This window comes from Trachypithecus francoisi, unplaced genomic scaffold (genome assembly GCF_009764315.1).
Source record: "Trachypithecus francoisi isolate TF-2019V2 unplaced genomic scaffold, Tfra_2.0 Lachesis_group14, whole genome shotgun sequence".
NCBI lineage: Eukaryota > Metazoa > Chordata > Mammalia > Primates > Cercopithecidae > Trachypithecus > Trachypithecus francoisi.
The window spans coordinates 47,979,588-48,001,714 of NW_022681459.1; the positions used below are offsets into that span (position 1 = coordinate 47,979,588).

At 44.2% G+C, this 22,127-nt stretch overlaps 1 protein-coding gene across 2 annotated transcripts in view; it reads left to right on the plus strand.

Annotated features, from left to right (window-relative positions):
• Positions 1–22,127, plus strand: part of KREMEN1 (kringle containing transmembrane protein 1) — a 71,467-nt gene that overhangs the window by 28,982 nt on the left and 20,358 nt on the right. For both annotated transcript variants that reach the window (XM_033233117.1, XM_033233118.1), the window contains exon 4: positions 21,752–21,876. In XM_033233117.1, coding sequence (XP_033089008.1) covers positions 21,752–21,876 — 125 coding nt within the window. The remainder of the gene's footprint in view (positions 1–21,751; positions 21,877–22,127) is intronic.

A 22,127-nucleotide genomic window follows, 5' to 3' on the forward strand; every position in this document is an offset into this window, starting at 1 on the left:
CTGGGAGGCAAAGATTGCATTGAGCCGAGATCATGCCACTGCACTCCAGTCTGGCCAACACAAGAGTCTGTTTCCAAAAAAAAAAAAGAAGGATATAAAGAAAGGAAGAAAATATTTGTATACAGCTATACAATGTGTGTTGTAAGCTAAGTGTTATTATGAAATAGTCAAAATGCTAAAGTAATTAAAAAGTTTATAAAGTAAAAAAGTTACAGTAAGCTAAGGTTAATTTATTATTCAAGAAAAATAATTTTTAATGAATTTAGTGTAGCCTAAATGTTCAGTGTTTATAAAGTCTACAGTAATGTACAGCAATGTCCTAGGCCTTCACATTCACTCACCACTCACTCACTGACTCACCCAGAGCAACTTGCAGTCCTGCAGGCTCCGTTCATGGCAAGTGCCATGATACAGGTAAACGAATTTTTATCTTGTATACAGTATTTTTACTGTACCTTTTCTATGTTTAGATATGCTTAGATACATAAGTACTTACCATTATGTTACAGTTGCCTACAGTATTCAGTACAGTAACATGCTGTTCAGATTTGTAGCCTAGGAATGACAGGCTATCCCATTATAGACTAGGTGTGTAGTAGGCTATCCCATCTCAGTTTGTGCAAGTGCACTCTATTATGGTCACACAACAACAAAATTATATGACAATGCAGTTCTCAGAACGAATCCTTGCCTAAGAGATACATGACTATACTTTTAAACAAGGTAGAGAAAATACTGTGTGTAGAAAGCTCTTGCAGAAGGTTTGAACCACAGAAACTAAAGCAAGATCTGGTTCTATAAGGAGTCTATTAATGTAGTATATCTAATGTATTTTAAAATATGCCAAAAGAGCTCAGTGCCTAGAGCTGAAGAAAAAGACAGTACATTCATAACATTCTATCTGGGTTATTTTTTTTCTTATTATTTAAACCTACTCTTTGCCTTGCCATCTTTCTCACCTCTCAGGTGAGGAGGCTTGTGTATGGGACCTGGGTACCCTTTCACTGGTACCTGGAATCTGAATTCTGAGGCCTTCAGGGGGAAAGGCAGCCCCCGACCAGACTTAGTGCTCACCTTTTGTAATTTAAACACCCATATGTCAACTGCCTGGCAGTTCAGGCTTAGCTTCACTATCCTTCCAACCTGAGTGTGCCTTCTTCCAGTCCCCAAATTGAGAAAACAGTAAAGACCAGAAGAATGGGCTTTTGCTCAGTCTGCTTAATCAAATTTTTAAAATGAAAAACATCTCATTTGCCTCTAGTTAGGTAAAGAAGAAAGAGGCAGAGGGAGAGGAAAGCAGATTTTCCTCGGTCCATTTGTTCAACACAAAGATAGTCTTTTAGTACCAGCCTGTGTCATTCTCTTGGGAGTGGTAAAGAGGGGGTTTCAATCTGGGCACTTTTATTTGGAAAGATAATCTTCGACTTGTATTTCTAAAATATAATCTGGGCCAATAGGAGCTGATTCATGTGGTCATTGAAACCAGGTTCCAGAAGAGATAATTATAACAAAATGCTATAAACCACTTAGTATGTGTCTAATTTGTAATATTTACCGGATATGTTTTACTGTTCCAAAAAAGGAAAATTAAATATTATTTCAATTTTTCTGTGGCCCCTTGATAACCCTCTAAAATCTCTAAAGCTAGCCTTGAGTTGGTCTGGGCAGAGAGATTTGTAGAAGTTGGGAATGAGAGCTCTATAGTACCTGATTTCTGGGGATAGAGGGTGGGTGGTGTCTGGCTTTGGTTCTTTGGAAAACCCTTCAGTTTACCCTGTGGGGACCAGGGCTTCCCATCAGGCCAGACCTCAGACATAGAGTCTGGCAGCATATTGTGCTTCTAGTGTGTCTGATTAACATAGTTGAGCAAAATCTCTTGTGTAGTTTGTAGCAAGAGACGTTGGTAATTGCCTGGCTTATTTAACAGAGATACAACCTGCCTATTTTAGGCCACTTTTACTCTATTTCTGGATGTGGAGTCACAATTTTCATGAATAATACTAAACCTCTGCATGAAGCCTGCTATTCATGATTAGCATTGAACTTGTCATACAGAAAAAGGACTGTGACATGATCAGATTCCTGGAAAGTTCATATCTGAATATAACAGACCCAGCAGGAGCCAGGGAGAATGAATATTTAGGGACAAAGCAGAATCTGGCTGAATGGTGGGCCATTGTGTGGAAACCAGATCTCTGCCCCTTGGTGTGTTATGTATAGAGCTACAACAAGCAGGAGGCAGACCTGAAGTACGACTCAAATGGGAGCAGAGAGAAATCTGAACTGCTCTTGACCTGCAGAGCATGGAACAGAACTTACCGTTAAAAGAACAACTCAGAGGTAATTGGATTTGCCCCTGAAACTGCTTCTGCCAGTATGTTTCTCAGAAACCCTAAGTTCTTATTGCAGCCAGGAGAAATTCAGACTTCAAAAGCAAATTCCAACGCCATCGGGTTTAACATGTCTCTAGATCCCACACTTTAGATCTCTAAGGCCTGTTGGTTTGACTATTGAGAGCTATCTTGTTTGCTGAAAAACATTCCCCCAATTTCTACAAATCCAGCCATAAAAATTCATCTTTTAATTAGGGACATTTGAATACAGACGAGTATTAGATTATATTAAGGAATTACTGTCAATTTTATTAGCTACGATAATGGCATGGTGGTTAAGTCCTTTAAAATTACAGATACTGAAATATTTGTGGTTGAAATGATATAATATTTGGGATTTGTTTTAAAACAATCCAGCCCCCCAAAGAGTGACTAGGTGGGGGTGAGGGAAACAGATGAAACAAGAATGGTTTTAAAAAAGTGGATATTCGTCGATGCTGGGTGATGGGTTCATTATTCTTTCCCACTTTTGTGTATGTTTGAAACTTTGCATAATAAAAAGATAAAATTTAAAATTATTTTTATAATATTTTAAAGAGTACATAAACACAGCATTCTGAGTATCTAGATTCAAATATGTAACATGATTAACCTAAATTGTAGTACTTTTTTTTTTTTTCTTTTTTTAGACAGAGTCTTGCCCTGTCACATAGGTTGGAGAGAAGTGGTGAAATCTTGGCTCATTGCAGCCTCTACCTCTTAGGCTCTAGCAGTCTTCCCACCTCAGCCTCCTGAGTAGCTAGGCCTACAGGCACATGCCATCACAGCTGGATAATTTGTGTATTTTTTGTAGAGACAGGGTTTTGCCATGTTCCCCTAGCCGGTCTGGTACTCATGGGCTCAGCAATCCTCCTGCCTTGGCCTCCCAAATTGCTGGGATTACAGGAATGAGCCACCGCGCCCAGCCAATTGTAATACTTTTACACATAGCCCACAGGTATCTGACATCATTGTTAAAGTTAGTTATTAAAGTTTTAGTTATTAAACTTGTTAAAACTATTAGTTATTTAAAGTTATTAAAACTATTAATTATTGAGGTGAAAGTTAGTAAATAAAGTTTAAAAATCACAAGAACTTGGCTGGGTGCAGTGGCTCATGCCTGTAATCCCAGCACTTTGGGAGGCCAAGGTGGGCAGATCACCTGAGGTCAGGAGTTCAAAACCAGCCTGGCCAACATGGCGAAACCCCATCTCCACTAAAAATACAAAAATAAACCAGGCGTGGTGGTGCACGTCTGTAGTCCCAGCTACTCGGGAGGCTGAGGCAGGAGAATCACTTGAACCTGGGAGGCAGCGGTTGCAGTGAGCTGAGATGGCGCCATTGCACTACAGCCTGGGTGACAGAGCGAGACTCCATCTCAAAAAATAAAATCACAAGAGCTTTAGACATATTTCGAAGTTATTAGTTGTGTCAAATGACATTTCTTAAGCTCTGACCATCTGTCAGACCTTGTGCAAAATGGGGTCACAAGGATAGTGTGTTCTGCAGCCTGTGGGGAATCCTCAGTCTGAGACCGAAGACAGACACATAAACAGATAAGCATATGCAAAATACTCTATAATAAGTGAGGTGAGCAAAAGGTTGGGAGCACCCAGGAGGGCCATCTGTTTGGCATGGTAGGGAGGCAAGTGCTATTGTCTGTTGAAGAGGGCTTCTGGAAAGAGTGGGGTCTTAGTTTAGGTCTTCTCTACTTTAAAGTACATCCAGTCACCTGGCATCTTTTTTTTTTTTTTTTTTTTTGAGACGGAGTCTCACTCTGTCACCCAGGCTGGAGTGCAGTGGCCAGATCTCAGCTCACTGCAAGCTCTGCCTCCTGGGTTTACGCCATTCTCCTGCCTCAGCCTCCTGAGTAGCTGGGACTACAGGCACCCGCCACCTCGCCCGGCTAGTTTTTTGTATTTTTTAGTAGAGACGGGGTTTCACCGTGTTAGCCAGGATGGTCTCGATCTCCTGACCTAGTGATCCGCCTGTCTCGGCCTCCCAAAGTGCTGGGATTAAAGGCTTGAGCCACTGCGCCCGGCCGACCTGGCATCTTATTAAAATACAGATTTTTTTTTTTTTTTTTTTTGAGATGGAGTCTAGCTTTGTCTCCCAGGCTAGAGTGCAGTGGCGCGATCTGGGCTCACTGCAAGCTCCGCCTCCCGGGTTCATGCCATAAAATACAGATTCTTACCAGTAGGTCTAGAACAGGCCTGTACATTTCTAACAAGTTTCTGGGATGCCAGAGCTGCAGGACTACACTTCAAGGAGCAAGGTTCTAGATGTTAGGGCTGGGTGGGGTGGGGGTAGTGAGGGCATTGGAGGCAAAGGGAACAGTTTGCATCCATGCATGTGCGTGCACATGCACACACACACACACACATACACACACACACGCACTGATGAATTCCAAGCAAGTTGGTGTTGCTGAAACATAAATTTTAAGAAGAAGGGGGCAGGAGATGAGGTCTGAGAAGTAGACAGGGCTGGATGATGTCAGGTCTTACGGTCTGGGCATGAAGCCTGAACGTGATCCAGGAAGATGGTGATGAAGCTGAGGTGAGGGCTGAGTGTCTGAAGGAGACATTTCTCCATAGTTCCTTAAACCTCTGTATTAGGGATTTGGGTCAAGATTTTCCACTTTTAACCTATGATAAGTTCTTTAGTGATTGTATCATTCACACAGATCAGCCCTAAGAGGATGCCAGCAGTCGCACCTCTGCAATACATGTGGAACCTTAGGTCCATCTCAGCTGGTGACCTCACCAGCTCAGCTTTCTTTTAACTAACTAATACCTGGACTTGTTAAAAATAGATTTAAAGTAGATTTCAGATGTTAGTATTTGCCTTACAAAAGTCAGCCCAAAAAATAGGATGTGAAAGCTTCCTATTATCCCTGATAAGAGTTTTTAAAACTGTGTTACAGTTTGAGTAAAAAGCCAAGGGCGCTGCGGCAGTGGTGGTCAAGGCAGTTTCTCAGTTATAGAAAATGTTTTGTTTCTGTCAGCACTTTCTCTGTTTTAATGTCAGCACTGCTTTCTAGTATGTTTCAGCTATTGCTGAGTGCCTACTATGTACAAAAAGCACTTATATTCATTCACATTATCTCTCTTTTTTTTTTTTTGAAACAGAGTCTGGCTCTGTCACCCAGGCTGGAGTGCAGTGGTGTGATCTCGGCTCACTGCAAGCTCCACCTCCCGGGTTCACGCCATTCTCCTGCCTCAGACTCCCAAGTAGCTGGGACTCCAGGTACCCGCCACCATGCCCAGCTAATTTTTTGTGTGTGTTTTTAATAGAGATGGGGTTTCACCTTGTTAGCCAAGATGGTCTCAATCTCCTGACCTCGTGATCCGACTGACTCGGCCTCCCAACACATTATCTTGTTTAACCTTTTCAACAATCCCATGAAGCAGATGGCATGTCTACTCTCCCGCCTCCATTTCTCAGATAAGAAAATTGAGCCTAGATAGTTAAGTGATTTGATGAGGATTACAGTCTGAGTCAAACAGGATTTTTGACTAGGATTCCTGATAGCAAGACCAGTGCCTTTTCCTTCTAGCACTTGAGAACAGTCCTATTTCCTTTATTTCCTTGAAAACGGGGGCTCTGGGATGGATTTGGGCTACTGTTGAGGTCATTCTTCAGAATTTTCTTTGTGAATTGTTTGGAAATTAAAGTTTGAAATTCTGATAGTATGGGGAATTATTAAGATTGCTTTTGTGACATTGTGGAAACCAAAGGATTAACTCAGTGGCGACAAAGGGTCTGCAGTTCATGCTGTTAGCTCTAAGTCATTTTCTTTTCTTCTTTGGCTTTGGGAAATCCCAAGCCCCAGGAGTAAAGCAGGCTGAGATGGGATCCGGGAAGCATTTGCTACTCAGCAGAGCCACTCTGCAGTATGCTGGGCTATCTCTGTGGGTGTTCCCAGACCAGCTGTTCTCAGCTAGGAAAGGGCTCCCCTGGGGTTGGACCTACTGCACAAAACAGTTCATCAGCAGCTTTGTCTGGGCCTTAGGTTATCCCCCAATACCATGTCTTCACTGCTGTGGGCTGAAGTTCACCTTCTCTAAAATGACGCATCCCTGTGTACCATTTATACTTTTTTTTTTTTTTCAGACTGAGTCTCGCTCTGCCGCCCAGGCTGGAGGTGCAGTGGCGCGATCTCGGCTCACTGCAAGCTCCGCCTCTCGGGTTTGCACCATTCTCCTGCCTGAACCTCCTGAGTAGCTGGGACTACAGGTGCCCGCCACCACACCCAGCTGATTTTTTTTGTATTTTTTTTAAGTAGAGATGGGGTTTCACCATGTTGGCCAGGACGGTCTTGATCTCCTGACCTTGTGATCTGCCCGCCTCAGCCTCCCAAAGTGCTGGGATTACAGGTGTGAGCCACCGCACCCGGCCTACTTTTTTTTTTTTTTTTTGAGACACAGTTTTGCTCTTGTTGCCCAGGCTGGAGTGCAGTGGTGTGATCTCAGCTCACTGCAACCTCTACCTTCTGGTTTCAAGAGATTCTCCTGCCTCAGCCTCCCTAGTAGCTGGGATTACAGGCGCCCACGACTACACCCAGCTAATTTTTGTATTTTTAGTAGAGACGGGGGTTTATCATGTTGTCCTGGCTGGTCTTGAACTTCTGACCTTGTGATTCGCCTGCCTCAGCTTCCCAAAGTGCTGGGATTACAGGCATGAGCCACCACACCTGGCTGTGTACCAGCTTTACAGCTAAAATGAAAATTCCAATTTTTGTTGATAGCCAAAGCAACATTGAAATGAACATTAATAGGCCAGGTGAGGTGGCTCATGCTTATAATCACAGCACTTTGGGAGACTAAGGTGGGAGGATCGCTAGAGCCAAGGAGTTCAAGACTAGCCTGGGCAACATAGGGAGACCCTGTCTTTACAGAAAACTTAAAAATTCACCAGGTGTTGTAGCATGTGCCTATGATCCCAGCTACTCAGGAGGATCACTTGAGCTCAGGAGGTTGAGGCTGAGCTCGCATCAGAGGCACCCTTGTTTTACTTGATTTGTACTTATATTTGTGGAGGAGTGCTGATGGAATTTATGGAAGCTTTACCTCTTCAAGCCTTTCCCTGGTAGCCACTAAAAAGAGCCATGTATTTCAACAGTCTTCCCCACACCTAGCACAGTGGAGAGTGTATTAATGCTTGCTAAGTATTCTTTCTTGGCTGGGTGTGGTGGTTCATGCCTGTAATCCCAGCACTTTGGGAGGCTAATCTGGGCAGATTGCTTGTGCCCACGAGTTTGAGACCAGCCTGGGCAATGTGGTGAAACCCCGTCTCTACCAAAACTACACAAATTAGCCAGGTATAGTGGGCATGTGCCTGTAGTCCAGCTACTCAGGAGGCTAAGGCAGAAGAATCGCTTGAGCCCAGGAGGCGGAGGTTGTGGTAAGTCTAGATTGCGCCATTGCACTTTAGTCTGGGCGATGAGAGTGAAACCCTGTCTCAAAAGACAAAATTCTTTCTTGATGCCATGAAGTCTTATCTCTTCCTTTCTTCCCATAAGAGACAACACAAGCTGGTGGAAAGATGGAAAGAATGTGGACGTCTGGGTCACACCCAGTTAGGTTTGAATCATTATCTGCTTAATAGCTTTAGGCACAATGACTCTCAGTTGTGCCTGGGTTTCCTCACCGGTGTCTTCCAGGGTTTTTTTTGAAGATTAAATGAATAAAATGCATGCTACCCTAAGTCCTAGCACATATCAGGAGACATGAAAGTACCAGCAGGTATTGTGATGGTATGCTTTCCCCAAGGAATGGACTACCGTTAGTATGTTTCTGTCATCTGATTCCTAGAATATGTTATTCATAACCTGCATTTTATTTCTGCCCATCCCTTTTTTATCTAACTGACCATAGGTCTTAGTACCAGGCATCAGCTGCTGCAGTAACTGTTCCCTGGGGCCTGCTGCAGCACTGAACTCAGCAAACACAAGAGACCCCACATTTGTTTGTTTGTTTGTGACAGGGTCTTGCTCTGTTGCCCAGGCTGGAGTGCAGTGGCATGATCATGGCTCACTGTAGCCCTGACCTCCCAGACTCAAGCGATCCTCCCACCTCAGTGTCCCAAGTAGCTGGGACAACAGGCACACACTACTATGCCTGGCAAATATTTTTACTTTTTTAGAGATGGAGTCTTGCTATGCTCCCCAGGCTGATCTCAAACTCCTGGGCTCTAGCAATCCTCCCACCTTGGCCTCCCAGAATACTAGGATTACAGGTGTGAGCCACTCTGCCTGGCTCTCACGTTTGTTCCTGCAATGCAGTTTTATGGTTTCAGATCTGGCATGTACTCAGTTATTTTTTGTTTTTTTCCGGTGGGTATTATTTAATTTTCCATTAAAAAAATACAGACTTTCTGAACCAAATGGATATTGGTACAGTGACAGATACAAATGTTCTAAAGCACAGTTGTGTAAAGCACACGAGGGACTTAAAAATGAAAACTCATTCAAATGGATAGGGATGACTTTACTGAAAATCTTTGTACCAGCACTTGCCTATAAAGAAGAAATTGCCCCTCAATCTTATGATGTAATTGGGAATCTGAGTTATAAACCTAAAAGAAAATTGCAGACCAGCACACCAATTATATAAATAAGTGTTGAATTATGAGGTAGAGTGTTGTGAGTTTTTGAAGACAAGAGGACTCAGTTTTGAAGACAAGAGGACCTTTTGGAAGAAAGGTGGCTGGTGGCTGAATGGGTCAGGGAACAGCAGAACAGAAGCTTGGAGGAAGCACAGAACTGATGTGCATGTGGGTTGGGGTCCAGGCTTCCTGAGTAGAGGAGTGGACAAAAAGGAACCAGGTCAGACCTGGAAAGCAAGAGTTGATTAGATGGGACTGATGTGCTGAAAGCCCTAGTTTAGGAAGAAAAGCAAGCCCAATGTCATTTACAGGATGGATCAAAGGAAGAAAGTTTGGGGAAGAGAGGATGGGTATAGATTTCTAAACTCAGGGGATAAGGGCCTGGGCTGTGATGGCAGCAGTGAGACAAGACAGGAAGGATTAAGTCCAAGAGGCACTTAGGAAGAAGACAGAGCTTGTTGACAAGTGGAATATGCAAGGGATAAAAGAGCAGGAAGAGGTTCCTTGCCTGGGATATTTGTGGTGTCCCTGAAAAAAAAAGTCCAAGTCAACAAACGAGCTTTTCTTCCCAGGGACACAGCAGTTATCATTCCTCTTGAACTTGGACTGACCTTTTACCAAGTAATGTGTACTAGTTGTTTATTGCTGTGTAATGAGCCATCCCCAGCCCTAGTGACTTAAGCACCAACAGTTTATCATTTCTCCCAGTTCTCTGGGTCAACTTGAGTTTCAGCTGAGTGGTTCTTCTGCTACTGTCACCTGGGCTCAGTGAGGTGCCTGCATGCAACTGGGAGCTCTGCTGGCATTCAAGGTGGCTTCAGACCTCTATCCAGTGACTTCTCTCAACAGCAGGGTATTCGGACTTCTTATACAGTGGCTGGCTTCCAAGACAGAAGTAGCAGAAGCTGCCATTCCTCTTAAGGCATGAACTCAGAAGTCTACCACATTCTATGGATCAAAGCAAGTTGCAAGGCCCGATTGAAGAAGTGGGGAATCTATTAAAGTGGGAGCAACACACATGTACAGGGAGGGGAGAAATTACTAGAGCCTCTTTTGACTCTTTATCACATTAACTCACCAGAAACTAAGTTTCAGAGAAGGAACTCCCACCGGGAGGGAACTACTGCTGTGATAGATCCTGGCCTTACGGGATCAGGATCTTTAGGAACTCTTACTACCTCCCCCAAGGACAGAATTTCACAGAGGAAGAAAAAGCTGTGCTTATTTATTTATTTGGGGGTATTGCTGTAAGACTCAGGGGCACAAGTAAGACTGTTTGAAGAATCAGAGTGACTGAAAAGGAAGTTTATGTTTAGAAATAAAGTTATAGAGGTAGGGTGGGGCCATATTGTGAGGAGTTGGACCAAGATGGCAGCTGTCAGATTTCGAATGGAGTTGCAGATGAACAGCACGGGGTGCAGTGAGCTTATGGTCACAGGTCTGAGGGTGTGGATGAATCCACACTTACCTGTTGATGCTCTAAAAGAAGTAGGATACCAGCTGCAGCCTCAGATGTACATAGTTTTTCTTTCCGTGGAGGGGAGAAATCAGCTACTGAGACACCAGTGTGGGGTCCTTGAGGCAGAAGATGGTATTGACACAGGGTTAAATGACATTTAAAATCAGCAGAGAAGCACTTTGGGAGGCTGAGGCAGGAGGATCACTTGAGGCCACAAGTTTGAGACCAGTCTGGGCAACATAGTGAGACCCCATCTCTACAAGATACACAAATAATTAGCCAGCCATGGTAGTACACACTGGTAGTCTCAGCTACTCGGGAGGCTGAGATGGGAAGATCACTTGAACTCAGGAGTTCAAGGCTGCAGTGAGTATGACTGCATCACTGCGCTCCCGCCTGGGCAACAGAGTGAGACCCTGTGTCTATTAAAAAAAAAAATCAGAAGAGGAGTTACATCATTTCTGAAAAAGCAGATTTTACTTAGGAAAAAAAAAAAAAGGAGTTCTGCAGAGCCTTGGAAGAGTTTTGTTTTTTGTTTTTTTTTGAGATGGAGTCTCGCTCTGTTGCCCAGGCTGGAGTACAGTGGTGCGATCTTGGCTCACTGCAAGCTCCACCTCCCAGGTTTACGCCATTCTCCTGCCTCAGCCGCCTGAGTAGCTGGGACTACAGGCGCCCGCCACCTCGCCCAGCTATTTTTTTGTATTTTTAGTAGAGACAGGGTTTCACCGTGTTAGCTAGGATGGTCTCGATCTCCTGACCTCTTGTGATCCACCTGCCTCAGCCTCCCAAAGTGCTGGGATTACAGGCATGAGCCACCATGCCCGGCCTTGGAAAGAGTTTTTTTTAAGACATAGGACAAGCACTTAGCATCTGGTTTCTTAAAGCAAATATCCCAGATCTGGTCAGAGCAGTGGAATAGAAAACATAATAATAGTCAGGGCTGCTTCTTGGTGAATTACCAGCTGAAGATTTGGATTCGAACTGAGCCTTTGCTGTGATGGGTATGCCTTCTGTCTTCGATAGCAATGATTTCGTTACCAGGACTAGAACTCACTCAAGCTAACTTGAGCAAAAGAAATCTATTCGAAGACCATTGGGATATATCACAGAACCCAACCCCTGTGTCCCAAGAAATTAAAAAGAAAGCAGGCACTTTCACTGTCTCTCTCTGTGGCCACTTCATCTCCCATCTCTGCCTCTCAGCTTGTTATCCATCCTTTTTCCTCTTCGTGGACCAGCAGAATTGGCTCACTCATCCACTCACATGGCCCAAACTTGAGTTTGGTTGCCTCAACTCCTACTTGACAGATCCCTACAATTTCAGTGCCTGCATTCACTGAGCGGATCCCAATTCCAGCTTCCTAAGAAAGAGAATCTGGTGGTCCCAGAGTGAGGCAGCTGTGGCCAGAGGATGGAGCCCTTTGTCTTGTCCCCAAACAGCAGCAGTTATGGGAGCAGAGACTCTGCGAAGGTGCTGTGGGTAATAGGTGGTTCTAAAGAACGGCAGTCAGCCATGGAGGCTCCCATGGAGGGGTATGTAGCACCTTCACAATGAAGCCACCGTTATATTCAAATGTAACAATGTTTAGTGGGCCTGTCTGATTGCTTCCCAGGTGTTTCTTATGATAGTAAAAGAACTATATAGTTCCTGGGTTAATGTGAATGGAGGACCATCTCTCTTTAACTCCTCTGAACTTTTTATCTTCAACATCTGAATGTAATTAATTTTCACGAGTTTTGAAACCTCAGCCGTGATAAACAAGGGGTCCATTTGTATGTGAAGATAATTTTTAAAAATTGAAAGTGATGAAGCCTCTTTGGTAAGAGGAAAAATGCATGACCAAGCCACAAGGACTTCAAAGTAAGCTTGAAATGAAAAAGGAATTTGAAGACAAATATCCTTTTTCAAATTGGCTTTTCCTCCCTGCTTCTGGGAAGCACTAAGGGTGGAACACGATCTAGAAATCCACTCAGTTGAGTAGTAATGCTTTTGAAGCAACATGACGTGTCTTCTCTGACTAGACTTCGAGCCACACTTTCCAGGACAAGTCAGAGGGCAGTGGCCCCTCAGAGGCTGACTGGGACCGCAGAGGCTTCCCTCATGGGGCACAGAGTGTTGAGGGACTAATGTGTTTGAGAATTCAGTCTTGAATCTCAGGGAGTCACTTTCACTTAGTTACCCAGACTGGTCCTATAAGAAAAGGGGTCAGAGACATGAAAAAACAAAACAAAACAAAAAAAACCCATGGAATGGGAGTCTGCAACCCTAGAGCTTACCCCGACTCTCCAGTTCTGCCTTGTGTGTCCCCACACCAGTCCTTTAACCTTGCTAGACTGGTTTTCTTCTTGTGCTATAGGAATAGTATCATCTGTCCTGCCTCCCTGATGAAAGGGCTAGAGCTTCCTATGAGCTGACTTATGTGAAAATGCTATACAGATGTAAGAGATTAATATTTTAATATCTGGAATCAAACCGTTTTCTGAGGTGGCTGCCTTTGATTTTTGTCTTTTAAATCAGCCTATTTTATTTTTCTATGACTCAGCAAGTTGTTCTTGTTTGTGTGGTGAATGATGAAAGTCTTATTGTATATAATGACAATAAACACTATTTATTCAGCACATTCTATTCTGCTAGGCATTGTGGTATTTACTTTATTTACATTATCTCATTTTATTTCTCACAAGAACCCTTTGAGGTCCGTATTGATTCTCATTCCGCTGTTGATGAACTGAGCTGAGAAAGGCTGTGATGGAGAGGCCAGAATTTACCCTAGGGTTTGTCTCACTGTAAAAGGCCACCTGCTCCTGGACATAGGTGGCACCAGTGCCCTTCAGAACATTGCCAAGTCCTAGGAAGGGAGCAAGCAAAACCCACTCCTGAGCCACAATGTGGATGGCAGAAAGTGAGGGGAATAATGGCCCTCCGTCTTTTAGATGCTGCATGTTCTATTTTTCATACAGCTCTTATAAGCTCCACAGTTTTGTTCTAAGCCTAAGAAGCAGCAAATTAAGAAGAGGTTAAGCAAAGACTGCAGGCATTGACAGTAATAAGTAGATGCCCTCAAAGACCCCTTTCAGTTCTAATGTTCTGAGGTTGCAGCAGCCTTGACAGCAACTGTTTTAGATTGAATGTTTGTCTCCCCCAACCCCCACCATTCTTATGTTGAAGCCCTAACTCTGCAATGTGATGATATTTGGAGATGAGGTCCTTGGGGAGGTAATTAGGTTTAGATGAGGTCATGAGAGTGGGGCTCCCATGATGGGATTAGTGTCCTTATAAGGAGAGGAAGAGGGCTGGGTGCAGTGGCTCATGCCTGTAATCCCAGTACTTTGGGAGGCCAAGTCAGGTGGATCACCTGAGGTCAGGAGTTCAAGACCAGCCTGGCCAACATGGTGTACCCCATCTCTACTAAAAATACAAAAAATTAGCTGGGCATGGTGGCGAGTACCTGTAATCCCAGCTACTTGGGAGACTGAGGCCGGAGAATCACTTGAACTCAGGGGGTGGAGGTGCAGTGAGCCAAGATTGCGCCATCGCACTCTAGCCTGGGCCACAAGAGCAAAACTCCATGTCAAAAAAAAAAAAAAAAAAGGAAAGGAAGAGAAACCAGAGCTCCATCTCCCTCTGCCATGTGAGGACACAGCAAGAAGGTTTTGGTCTGAAAGCCAGGAAGAGGGCCCTCATCAGGAACTGAAACTGCCAGTACCTCGACCTTAGACTTCTCAGCCTCCAGAACCATGTCCATTGTTTAAGCCACCAGCCTATGGCATTTTGTTTAGCAGCCTGCGTTGACTGAGACAACAACCAAGAGACAAATTAACTATTAAAGTCAGACACTAGAACATAAAAAAGCACACCAGTCTGGGGCCATTTTGAAGTATATTTGATGACCTCAGGTTACCAAGAAAAATTTAAAGTAGGCGAAACTTGTTAAACTTGTTTAAGAAAGATCTAATACATGTTAGAAAGGTTTCATCCAAAATGATTAAGATAAAATGTTAAGTTTTAAAGTTAAGCTTTCTGGAAAACTCAATTATCCAGAATGATGTTCCTGCATAGCCAAAGAAGACAGTGAGGAGAAAGGAGTCAAAACCAACTGTTCTCAGCTTTAAGTGGATGATGTTACGTGGGTTGAGTCTGCTTTCCACTTTCACTGTACCTTGTTCATTCACTCTGCCCTTTATCCACTCTGATGGCATTTGCAGCAACCTGGATGGGATTGGAGACTATTATTCCAAGTGCGAAGTAACTCAGGAATAAAAAACCAAATACTGTATGTTCTCACTCATAAGTGTGAGCTAAGCTATGGAGATGCAAAGGTGTAAGAATGACACAATGGACTTTGAGGACTCGGGGGAAAAGGTGGGAATGGGGTGAGGAAAAAAGACTACAAATTGGGTTCAGTGTGTACTGCTCAGGTGATGGGTGCACCAAAATCTCACAAATCACCACTGAAGAACTTACTCATGTAACCAAACACCACCTGTTCCCCAATAACTTATGGGAAAAAAAAAGAAGTACTGTTATCCACTCATTCCATGATGTCAGTGGGTGACACAGGAAGTGCTTGTTCATTCAGCATATAGTCCTAGATCACCTGCTTTGTGACTGGGACCACTCCAGGCCCTGGGAATACTGGGGTGTGTGGAAGATACAGTCCTGCCCTTAAGTTGTTCATAGTTAATCAAGTAGAGAGACAGGAAAACAGATGTTCAGAATGAAACTCAGCATAGACTGCTGTAGGACTACACAGCAGGGACACGTAACCCTCTTTCTTGTGGGGGATAGGGTGGGGAGGATGGGAGGGCCATGGGGCTTCCCAGGGGAAATGATGTTCAGGCTGAAATCTTAAGAAGGGAAGAATATTCTAAGCACAGGGAATAGCATGGCAAAAACCCAGAGGCCAGAGAGCAAAGTCCAGTTGGGAAACTTGCAAATATACTACAATTTGGCCCTGTATAGAATGTGAGCTGAAGGGTAGAGAGGTCATGGTGGTGGGAGAGGGGAGTGGGGAGCAGCACAGAGGGGAAGGGGGAGCAGCACAGGAGCAGCGGCAGTGTACCATGTGAGAAAGTTTGGACTTTATCCTGGGGGGCAACCAGAGAGCTTTGAGGGTTTGGGGAAGGGCTCCACTTACCTCACCAGCTGCTGCTGCTTTTCCCTTTCTCCGCCACCAGTCACGCTCACTTCTTGTAGTTCCTGCCAAGGCCACAATCTTTCTTGCTTCAGGCCTTTGCACTTCTGTCTGGAATGTACTACAAAGATTATTCTGGTTGCAGTCTGCTAACTAGATTAGAGTAGGGTAAGCCTAGAAATGGAGATAGAATAAGAGTCTGATGCAGTGGTCTAAGTGAAAGGAGATGGTGATCCAAACTGGGGAAGTGGCAGCATGAGCAGAGAGGCAAGGGCAGATGTATGTGATATTGTAGGAGGTAGAATTGACAGTGTCACAGTTGGCAAGTGATTACCTTCGGGGGCAAGTTTGATACCTTAGGCCACTGATGTTCAAATGGGTTAGAAGGGCAGCAGGCTGTGGTCTGATTCCCAGTGATCTACCTCATGGTGTGTTTCAAGACCTCACTGTCCTATTGAAACACGAACCACCTGGATTTGCTCAACAAATTAATAAAGCTTAGAGGTTCCAGCTGCGTTAATGCAAGCCATGACCTTGTTTATGTCTAACCTTAACATTTATGATTATATGCCTTAGGCTCTCTGTAAACTAATACATAATAACATGCTTACTTGTAAGCATAATGGAATAAATGAAACAAAAATCAGAGTAAGTGACCAAGATGATCATCATCAAGTAGCCCTTATTAAGAACCATTAAATGCCTGGCTCAGGTTTCCATGCGTAAGGTCCCTTTAACAAACTCGGTTTATATCATATGCTCTTGACTAGAGAAGCTTGACTCACTGCAGTTGTTTAAACCCTAAAACCCAGACATTTCAAAGCCAGGGCCCCCCGCCCCCAACACTGGACTCCTACTGCATAGAGCTTTTCTGTTTACATTTGCTACTATAGAGATTTAGTTTGTTTCCAAAGGATGCATTTTAACTTTTGTGTGGTGAGCCACATTTGTTATATTTGAACCATGTGTGACGCAAGGGAGAAAGGTAACCACTTGGCTTAGGAGGGGAAGGGTGAGTCTTTGGGTTAAGAGAAGTACTTCCTGCCAACTTAAAATGAGCTGGTTAGATGGTGAAATACATTAAAATGTATGTGTGTCTGTGTGTACATGCACACATATGCATGAATGTATTTTTATATGCCTAACAGACTAATGTGGATATAAAGCTTATTAAACTGGACCATACTGTTTTCCAGTCTGAAACATAAAGGAAAAAAATGCTATCTAAGTGTCTATATGGCTGTCACTTTGGAATTGTATGACACATAACTCTCAACTGACCTAGAAGTGCTTCTGAGACCAGGCCTCATTTGTATTTTGTTGTATCTTCAGTTACATAAACCATGGGGAACAAATGGAGAAAGGGAAAGGACTTCAGCTGATAGCAGAGTGATTCATAAATCAGTCTCATAGATGGAAAACTAAGGTCCACAGAGATTCATTGTCTATGACCCATGATGAATTAATTTCTTTATTCAATAAAGCTATATTTAGTATTATAAGTATTATAGTATTATAAGGTATATTAATTATCTATTACTGCATAACAAATTACCTTAAAACTTGGTGGCTTAAACAACACACATTCATTATCTCATGCATTCTGTGGGTCAGGAAATCCAGGGTATGACTTAGCAAGATCCTGCTTCAAGGTCTCTCACAAAGCTGCAATCCAGGTGTCTACCAGAGCTGGAGTCTCATTTGAAGGCTCAACTGAGGAAAGATCCACTTTCAACCTCACACAGTTGTTGGTAGGATTTAGTTATTTGTGGACCATTGGGTGAAATTCTTTTTCTTGCTGGATGTTGGCTGAAGTCTACCCTCAGTTCCTTACCATACAGCCTCTAACATGGCATATTGCTTCATAGAAATATACAAAGCGAGAAAACAATAGAGAGTCTGCAAGCAAGATGAAGTCATAATCTTTTGTAACCTAATCCCAGAAGTGACATCCCATCAACTTTGCTACATTCTACTTGTCAAAAGCATGTCAGCAGTCCAGCTCACACTCAGCGGGAGGAGATTATACGAGGACATGAATACCAGGAAGTGGGGATCTGTCTTAGGCAGTTTGAGCTGCTGTAACAAAATACCATAGAGTGGGTGGCTTAAACTACAAACACTGATTTCTCACAGTTCAAGGGGCTAGGAAGTCCAAGGTCAAAGTGCTGGCGACTCAGTGCCTGGTGAGGCCTCTCTTCCTAGTTTGCTAAGGGCTACCTTCTTGCTGCAGAGAGAGAGGGGGCTCTGGTCTCTTCCTCATATAAGGGCAGTGATTCCATCATGGGGGCTCAGCCGTCATAACCTCATCTAAACCTAATTACATCCCAAAGGCTTCACCTCCAAATACCTTCATATTGGGAACTCAGGCGTCAATATATTAATTTTAGGGAATAATAGGGGGAAAAAACTTTTTCCCATACATTCATACACTTCTTTTCTGACACCAGATATATGGATTTGTCTCAAACCAGCCAATTCTCCAAGTTTCCAGATACCACCTGGTGGTCTTACAATTAAGTTATGGCACTACCTAACTCAGTCCCACAAGACTGCCCCCCACTTCAGATGCCAATTGCAAGGAGTGGGTCCCAACTTGGCTACAAATTGGGGGTTCCCACAACCCTCTCCTCTGGTTTGATAATTTGCTGTAACAGCTCCCAGAACTCAGGGAAACACTTACACTTACCAGTTTATTATAAAGGACATAGGCGTGCCTACATATGGTGGCTCACACCTGTAATCTCAGCACTTTGGGAGGCTGAGGCAGGAGGATTGCTTAAGCCTAGGAGTTCAAGACCAGCCTGAGCAACATAGTGAGACCCCATCTCAATTCAATAATTAAAAAAATAAAACTAAAAGGCTGTGGGTGAACTGCAGATGAAGAGATACATAGGGTGAGGTCAGGAAGGATCCTGTACACAGGAGCTTCTGTTCTTGTGGAGTTTGCCATACCTGGCACAGATATGTATTCACCAACCCAGAAGCTCTCCAAATGGCATCTTTTAGGAATTTTAATGATGGCTTCATTACATAGGCATGATTGATTATTAACTCAATGTCTAGGCTCTCTCTCCTCCCTGGAGGATGTGGGGATGTGGGACTGAAAGTTCCAAGCTTCTAATCATGGCTTGGTCGTTCTTGTGACCAACTCCCATCCTGAAGCTATCCAGGAGCCTACCAAGAGTTGTCTCATTAGAACAAAAGATGCTCTGGTCACCCAGAAAATTCCCAGAGAGTTGCTCTGTGCCAGGGCAGAGACCAAGTGTCATAGGGGTGTGCAAACATTGAGTGCATAGCAGAATCATTGAGGTCCATCTTTGGAATCTGTCTACCAGAGTTGGTACATATATTTAGCTTTCTTGTTCTCAGCTACAGCTTTTTCTACTAGACCAAACCATCTGATGTGTGGCTGTGAAACACTAATATGCTCAATGTGGTGGGCTGAAGAATGGCCCTCCAAAGATATTCATGATATAATCCCTAGAATCTGTCAGTACGTTACCTTAGATGGCATAGGAAATTTTGCAGATATGATGAAAGATTTTGTAATAGATTATCCACGTGGGACCAATGTAATCACAGGGTCTTAGGCAGGAGGATCTGAGTCAGAAAAGACGATGTGACAATGTAAACAGAGGGAGGAAGGAGAGGTGATGAAGGAAACAGAGGGAGGAAGGAGAGGTGCTGATGGAAACAGGGAGGAAGGAGAGGTGATGATGGAAACAGGGAGAAAGGAGAGGTGATGAAGGAAACAGAGGGAGGAGGGAGAGGTGAAGGAAATAGTGGAGGAAGGAAGAAAAGGTGATGAAGGAAACAGAGGGAGGAGGGAGAGGTGATGATGGAAACAGAGGAAGGAAGGAGAGGTGATGAAGGAAACAGGGAGGAAGGAGAGGTGATGAAGGAAACAGAGAAGAAGGAGAGGTGATGATGGAAACAGAGGAAAGAAGGAGAGGTGATGATGGAAATGGAGGAAGGAGAGGTGCTGATGGAAACAGGGAGGAAGGAGAGGTGATGAAGGAAACAGAGGGAGGAGGGAGAGGTGATGATGGAAACAGGGAGGAGGGGGAGGTGATTAAACAGGGAGGAAGGAGAGGTGATGAAGGAAACAGGGAGGAAGGAGAGGTGATGAAGGAAATGGAGGAGGGAGAGGTGATGATGGAAACAGGAAAGAAGGAGAGGTGATGAAGGAAACAGGGAGGAGGGACAGGTGATGGTGGAAACAGGGAGGAAGGAGAGGTGATGAAGGGTGATGAAGGAAACAAGAAGGGGGAAGGACAGGTGCTGAGGGAAACAGAGGGAGGAGGGAGAGGTGATGAAGGAAACAGAGGGAGAAGGGACAGGTGCTGATGGAAACAGGGAGGAGGGAGATGATGGAAACAGGGAGGACGGAGAGGTGATGGTGGAAACAGGGAGGAGGGAGATGATGGAAACAGGGAGGAGGGAGATGATGGAAACAGGGAGGAGGGAGAGGTGATGAAGGAAACAGGGAGGAGGGACAGGTGATGATGGAAACAGAGGGAGGAAGGAGAGGTGATGAAGGAAACAGAGGGAGGAGGGACAGGTGCTGATGGAAACAGAGGGAGGAGGGAGAGGTGATGATGGAAACAGGGAGGAGGGAGAGGTGATGATGGAAACAGAGGGAAGAAGTAGAGTGCTGATGGAAATAGAGAGGAAGGAGAGGTGATAATGGAAACAGGGAGGGAGAGGTGATGAAGGAAGCAGAGGGAGGAAGGAGAGGTGCCGACGGAAACAGAGGAAGGAGAGGTGATGATGGAAACAGGGAGGAAGGAAAGGTGATGAAGGAAATGGAGGAGGAAGAGGTGATGATGGAAACAGGGAGGAGGGAGAGGTGCTGATGGAAACAGAGGGAGGAAGGACAGGTGATGATGGAAACAGAGGGAGGAGGGAGAGGAGATGATGGAAACAGGGAGGAAGGAGAGGTGATGATGGAAACAGAGGGAGGAGGAAGAGGTGATGGAAACGAGGAAGGAGAGGTGATGAAGAACACAGAGGGAGGAGAGAGAGGTGATGAAGAACACAGAGGGAGGAGGGAGAGGTGATGATGGGAACAGAGGGAGGAAGGAGAGGTGCTGACGGAAACGGAGGAAGGGGAGGTGCTAACAGAAACAGAGGGAAGAGGGAGAGGTGCTGACAGAAACAGAGGATGGAATGGTGTGGCTGCAAACCAGGGCATATGGGCAGCTGCTAGGAGGTTGAAAAGGCAAGGAATGGATTCTCCCCTTGAGCCTCTAGGAGGAACTTGGCTCTGCTAACACCTTGAGTTTAGATCCATAAGCCCCACTCAGTACTCCTGACCTCCAGAACTAAAAGATAATAAATTTATGTTATTTTAAGCCACTAGGTTTGTGGTAATTTGTCCCAGCAGCAATAAGAAACTAATATAGCCGGGCACGGTGGCTCACGCCTGTAATCCCGGCACTTTGGGAGGCCAAGGCGGGTGGATCACGAGGTCAAGAGATCAAGACCACACTGGCTAACACGGTGAAACCCCGTCTCTACTAAAAATACAAAAAATTAGCCAGGCGAGGTGGCGGGCGCCTGTAGTCCCAGCTACTCAGGAGGCTGAGACAGGAGAAGGTCTTGAACCCAGGAGGCAGAGCTTGCAGTGAGCCGAGATCGCGCCACTGCACTCCAGCCTGGGTGACAGAGTGAGACTCTGTCTCAAAAAAAAAAAAAAAAAAGAAAGAAACTAGTATATTTACCAAAAGTCCTTGAGGAATCCCACTTGTGGAATTTTTGAAGGAATTAGGAGCTTACATAGAAGGTATAGGATAGTGGGCTTCTGAGGGCTTTTCCTGCCCTCTGGTAACTCTGAAACATAATTTACATTATTGGAGTCTTTCTGTTTTGAGGAAATTGTTCCTAGTTTTCTTCAATACTAAATCCTATCAATATTAAACAGTTTTTTTAAAAAACATATTTGGTTAGTTAAAGGTAGACCTAGGTCTTACATACTCTTCAAAATAAAACAAAAACATGATATTTAGCAGATGACACTAAAGCTTCCATTTTCAAAGCTGGTTGCTTGTTTATTTGTACCTCAGGAGTGGAAATACTGGCTGAGATGAAAGTACCTGGCACAAATCGCTTTTCCTCCTTGGTGTTTCACAGCCAGATGTTGTGAAATTCTTTTGTTTTTCTTTTTTCTCTAGTGCCTGGAAACCTTGGCTGCTACAAGGATCATGGAAACCCACCTCCTCTAACTGGCACCAGTAAAACGTCCAACAAACTCACCATACAAACTTGTATCAGTTTTTGTCGGAGTCAGAGGTTCAAGGTGATGACTCTGTGGCTATGTAACTATAGAAAAATGTAAAGATGTAAATGTATTTTGCTCGGATAACTTAAAAATAAGTGCTAAGTAAAATAAGCCAGACACAAAAGGCCACCTATTATATGATTCCACTTATATGAATTATCTAGAATAGGCAAATCCATAGAGATAGAAAGTAGGTTAGTGGTTGCCAGAGGGTGGGAGGCAGGAGGAATTGGTATTAACTGCTAATCAACACAGAGTTTCTTTTCTGG